At 42.1% G+C, this 5424-nt stretch overlaps 1 gene segment (V, D, J or C); it reads left to right on the forward strand.

The window, feature by feature from the left end:
* The first annotated feature begins 628 nt into the window (after positions 1–628).
* LOC106026999 (immunoglobulin heavy variable 3-74-like) lies at positions 629–1266 on the forward strand. The segment is given in 2 exon segments: positions 629–744; positions 848–1266. Coding segments are annotated over 2 exon segments (465 nt in total).
* Positions 1267–5424: the final 4158 nt, after the last annotated feature.

The raw sequence follows: 5424 nt of genomic DNA on the forward strand, positions 1-5424 counted from the left end.
CATCTCATTTATCCATCATTTAAAATTAATAAATATATTTGTAATTAGTACCTTACAGTGGAAAGCTTTATGCAGAGATAAGAAAATGAGACACCAGGTTTTTGCGCACAAGCTTGAAAAAGATACTTCTTGCATAATCAGTTCTGAGTGCAGTGCAATAGAGAAAATCCTGCCAAGCTCTTTAATTAAAAGAAGATCTTTGACAAATATCATGAAGCATGACTATTATGCCTTGGATGTGTTCCACCAGCAGTTAAGAACTGTGGCAAGGCTTGATGGATTAAATGCATGGAAAGATTTATAAAATACAGTTCACATCTAATAGGTCATTATGCTCCTCAATCTACGCACATATGTGAAAAGGTGAAATTACTAAATCCATTAATTACATCTATGTAAGAATAAGTAAAATAGATGAGGTTATATGTATATCACTGCACAGGCATAGGAAGAAATTGTGTGTTCTATAGAATTTAGGCTTTCCTAACCACCTCTCAAAACTCTCTCATGTGCTTTGGACCCTTCCCACTATGAGGCTTCCTCTGAACTGACTATATAGCAAGAGGCTATGCAAATAGGGCCCCCCTGTTCTGATGAAAACCAGCCCAGACGTGATCCTGCAGCTCTGCAGAGGAGCACAGACCTGGAAGTCCAGGTGTTTCCACTCAGTGATCAGCACTGAGCACAGACAGCTCACCATGGAGTTTAAAATGTGCTGGGTTTTCCTCCTTTTCATTTTAAAGGGTAATTGATGAAAAACAACTAATAATGTATGTGTGAATAGCCACGAGTGTGATAAAAAGAGGATATATGTAATTTTTCCTGAGCAGCATGTCTCTGTTTGCAGGTGTCCAAGCTGAGGTACAGCTCGTGGAATCTGGGGGAGGCTTGGTGCAGCCTGGAGGTTCCCTGAGACTCTCTTGCCTGGCCTCGGGATTCACCTTCAGTAACTCCTGGATGAGCTGGGTCCGCCAGGTTCCAGGGAAGGCCCTGGAGTGGCTCACAAACATCAATGGTGATAGTAGTAATATAAAGTACGCAGACTCCGTGAAGGGCCGATTCACCATCTCCAGGGACAACGGCAAGAACACGCTGTATCTGCAGATGAGCAGCCTGAGAACTGAGGACACGGCCCTGTATTACTGTGCTGCAGACACAGTGAGAGAATGTCACTGTCAGCCCAGACACAAACCTCCTTGCAGGGGCACTTACGTCCAGGAGGGGGAGCCGGGGATTTACCAACTGAGACCAGGCCTTGTCTCCTGAAACAGAGCAGAACAGGAAGCAGGGGACAGAGGGCTTCCTGTAGGCCTCTGGGGTTTCCTCTCAGCCTTAACCTCAGAAGGAGAGACTAGAGATACCCAGGCTTCAGATGACTTAGGGGGTATTCAAGAGACAACTATAATTTTTATTATTTATACATATTATTTTCTTGGTCTGTTTCATATGATTTTTCTAACAAGGGCAATAAAACCCAAAATATATTTTGAGAAGTTAAGTTTGTTTTGAATGTCACATAATGATTATCTAAAAATAAAATGTTTAGTTTTCCCCTCATAAAGAGCCATTGTCTATTGTAGTAGTAAATGTTTCACATTAGAAAATTAAATTATTCCAATATCTCTACACATGGTCTGAGACCTTGCAGGTCTTTCCTCTCTGTGGCACCTCAGGAGACCTGGTTGCCAGGCTCAGCCCAATCATGAGGAGCTCTGAGCTCAAGAGGAGGAAGAGGGGCAGCTGGAGTTTGCCATGAGCAGTGTTCTAAGACCTTGCTGATCTTTTTCTATTCATGTTAACTGGTCAGAATTTATTTAGGTTGCTTTGAAATTTGAAATTTTTAGGGTAAATTTCACCATTCTTTTACTTTAGTCTCTGTGTCTCTCTCTCTCTCTCTGCCTTTCTAATACAACTGCACACATTTCAAGCTATATATCAGTATATTAATAGATAATGTGTAAAATAAAATGCTTCTGTTTCATAACATCCATTTCTCTTTCCTTACCAGATTCTCCAGTTTCTACTTTATTCATTTTAAATTTATGTAATTTCATTCTTCATTCATTAGTCACATAACTTTTCATAAATTTTTATATCATAGCCAGATACAGCTCTATACTTAATAATATAATTATTGTTGTGACACTCTGTGAAACAAGTGTACACTGAAGAGAAGGAAGTTATTTGAAATCTGCACACATGCACCGTTGTAGAAGGCAGAGCTGAGGTGATATCTGCACACATAGATGCCGCACATGTCCTTTGGACATGTCCATGGAAATCATCGTCGCTGTCACACTGGAAAACTAAATCAACTGCTCCTCCACACCCAGCTCTGCACCTCACCTGAGCAGTCATCATCCCTCCTATGTCCTGGTTTCACAAATGCGAGTTCCTGTCTCCTGTGTTGTCCCACGTGTAGCTGTTGTTTTCAGGCCTGTTGAGATCACCTTCCAGAACATTACATATCCTGAGATGTAGCTGGGTCCACACTTTTGAACCTCCTGACTTTCATTTTCCTGGAGATCCCTGAATTCTCTAAAATTTGTGTTGTTTCACTCTGTTTCTTGTACTCTATGTCACTGAGTCCCACTGTCATTTTCAAGTAAGGACAGTAGGACAGTGACTCAAGGAAGAGGTGAATATGTCCAATGAAGTTGCATCTCTATTTTGTTCCAATAGGGAAAGTCATGGGAAGCCATTCTTTCTATTTGCAAATATACAGAATTTTGTCCTGAAATTTCATTTTCTTATCATGGACCAATGAAAGAAATTAAATTGCAAGTTGAACAATCACAAAGAAATTTAGTAATACAGTCAGATATGGAAGCACTGATTGAGTCTTGTTTCAAGCAGAGGAGTTGGAAGCCCAGAGAAGAGAAATACTGAGGGAGAGATGATGACACTTGGAGAGTAGCAAGGTGAAAATGAGAGTTCCTTGGTGTCACACACCAACATAACACATCAAGAAGCTTCTGAAATATCAAGTTGAGGTACTAATATGATTCCTTAGAGCTGTGCACAAAGGAAAAAGTTATCAGTGATATATAGACATAGAGCCTTTCGTAGTGAGGAACTCAGGAAAGAACTTCTCCAGGAACCTATCTAACTTGTTGGAAATGAATTTCCCTAACTATGAACAACCACTAATTCACCAACTGTGACTATAAGGAGTCAAAGTAGTCTACATGCGAAATAAACCAGAAGAATGCAAAGATCCCCAGAGAGGAGAACATGTCAGTGGGGAATTAACCACACATCCAGAAATTCCATGTGCAGGTTGTTGGGCCAGGATGATAAAGATCTAACCATGAGCACAGGGAATCTCCATAGTCAGGCACAGCAGTGTGATGAGCACAGATTATGGCTGATGGAGATCCAGGACCAGGTGCACCTGGAGCAGAACTCAGTGAAGCTATAGACAGCAGAGAAATCAGAGAAGAGGAAAGGGGATCCCTGTGCATCTTCTTCCTCCACTGCCTACCAGACTCTGTTCGGGGACCCAGAGCTTCAGGATCATCACTATCTTTATTCTTGGTGTACTTTGCAAATCTGTCTCCTCTTGGGGCTATTGGAACTTCCAGATGAACCTATGAGGGAGAGCAGAGTATACAACCAGGACACCCACATTCCCACACACATGGGAAAGACTGTGCACAGGTGAGACTCAGGTTTGGCTTTGTGTCCATGCCTGATCTCAGTCCTGGAGGCAGAATGGAAAGGGACATGTAGATGAAGACTGCCAGGATGTCACTCAGTTGTTCTTGGTGACAGGGTCCTGAAGAACCCAGGTGTCTATCATGGAGATGAACCAGAGCATCAGGCAGCTGCTTGCTGGAAAACCATATGATCAGACACCCCATCACCAGCATCAGTGGGGAATGCTACTGTCTGCCCATGTTTCCCTTCCAGGAATGCATTATACAGGTGGAGCTTCAGGCAATCATGAGTAGACACACAGCCTCTGGGCTCTGTCCTCTGCTGCATCCATTGCTACCATTCCTAGTAGTATCTGTAGCATGGGTCCTGATTTCTAGGCATGTGAATCTGCTGGACGTTAATCCCTAGGTTCAGGCAGGGTGTGGGGACTTACAGACTCCATCTCTTGCATATGAACTGGAGGCTACACTAAAGAGCCCATCTCCAGTGTATAAAATTAGGGTCCCCCTTGAGGTTCTCAGAACCCATGAAGCCCATGTTAGAACTGGATGACCTGGAGAGCCTTCCATGTAACACACCAAGAATGCTGCAGCTGCACTTCCCTGACCTGGAAGCTCTGTGTCCTGGAACCTTGATAGTGTATATAAGCAGTGGTTATAGCCATGGAGTCCATGCAATGACTCATGTGCTGGGTGTGATGATTCTCTGGGCTGCCTGTCCTCAACATCTGCAGGTCCACGGTGGTCCAAGGACAAACACCTGAAATGTAGATCCTGCCTGCATCCATTCATTGCATCTGATCTTTACTAAGGGTAAAGTGAGTCTGAGGCCCAGGGTCAGAGAGATGCCTGAGTGCAGTTGAAGGAAAGGGGCAGAGGCATCATCCTCACACTACAGATATCATCTGTGCTACAGCCTTAAGGACAGGGTGATGGGTGGGAACTGAACCACTCTTGTTAGCAACAGCTGTCCCCTGGCTGGGGTCTCACAGATGGATCTAGAAGACCGGCTGCTCCTCACCCAGAGAATCTAGCCTTCCAGACATGGTCGCTGTACAGCCTCTGCAGATCTCTGTCAGGGAAGCTTCTGCTGAGGTTCACCCTCTCTCTTCAGGTATCCCTGCATGTAAGAGTGCTCCAAATGGGATTCCTACTCCAGGGGCATTCTGATGAGTTTTCAAGAGTGAAAAATGTTTAAATACCATTACAGCATTTTTGTAACTCATGCTTATAAAATTGTAGAAATATTTATGTTTTCACTTTGTGTTTGACATCTTCAGAAATCTAAATGCATTTTGTGGCAAAATACTCAATTATGAATTATATAATAATAATTGTTTCTGTATGAAATGACAAATTTGTAAATTCTGTTTATGCAGATAGGCCAGATTTGATGGGAATGTATATGAGGATATAAGCACACTTGAATTAAAACATTTCTTTGTTTAAATTGAGTCATTAAATTTCATATCTAACATACTCAGAAATCACTTTTCTTTGATTACAGTCACATCATGTGTTTTCATTCACTGTAGATAGTAGCTGGGGGTATTAAACTTATTGTAATCTTTTTTTCTTTGTCCTCTCTTCCACTGTCTGGTTCACTCCATGTATAGATCCCAATCTCTTTTGCAAAAGACTCATCTACCTGTTTGGATGATCTGTGTTTTATTTTTTAAATTATTTATATTTCGGTATTCCAGTGTAAGAGAAATTATGTGACATTTAAGTTCTTTTGTGGTTTATTTCCCCTAGTATTATGGTG

The sequence above is a fragment of the Cavia porcellus genome, unplaced genomic scaffold (genome assembly GCF_034190915.1).
Source record: "Cavia porcellus strain 051 isolate PalLab524CR breed Dunkin Hartley unplaced genomic scaffold, mCavPor4.1 scaffold_8, whole genome shotgun sequence".
NCBI classification, from domain to species: Eukaryota; Metazoa; Chordata; class Mammalia; order Rodentia; family Caviidae; genus Cavia; species Cavia porcellus.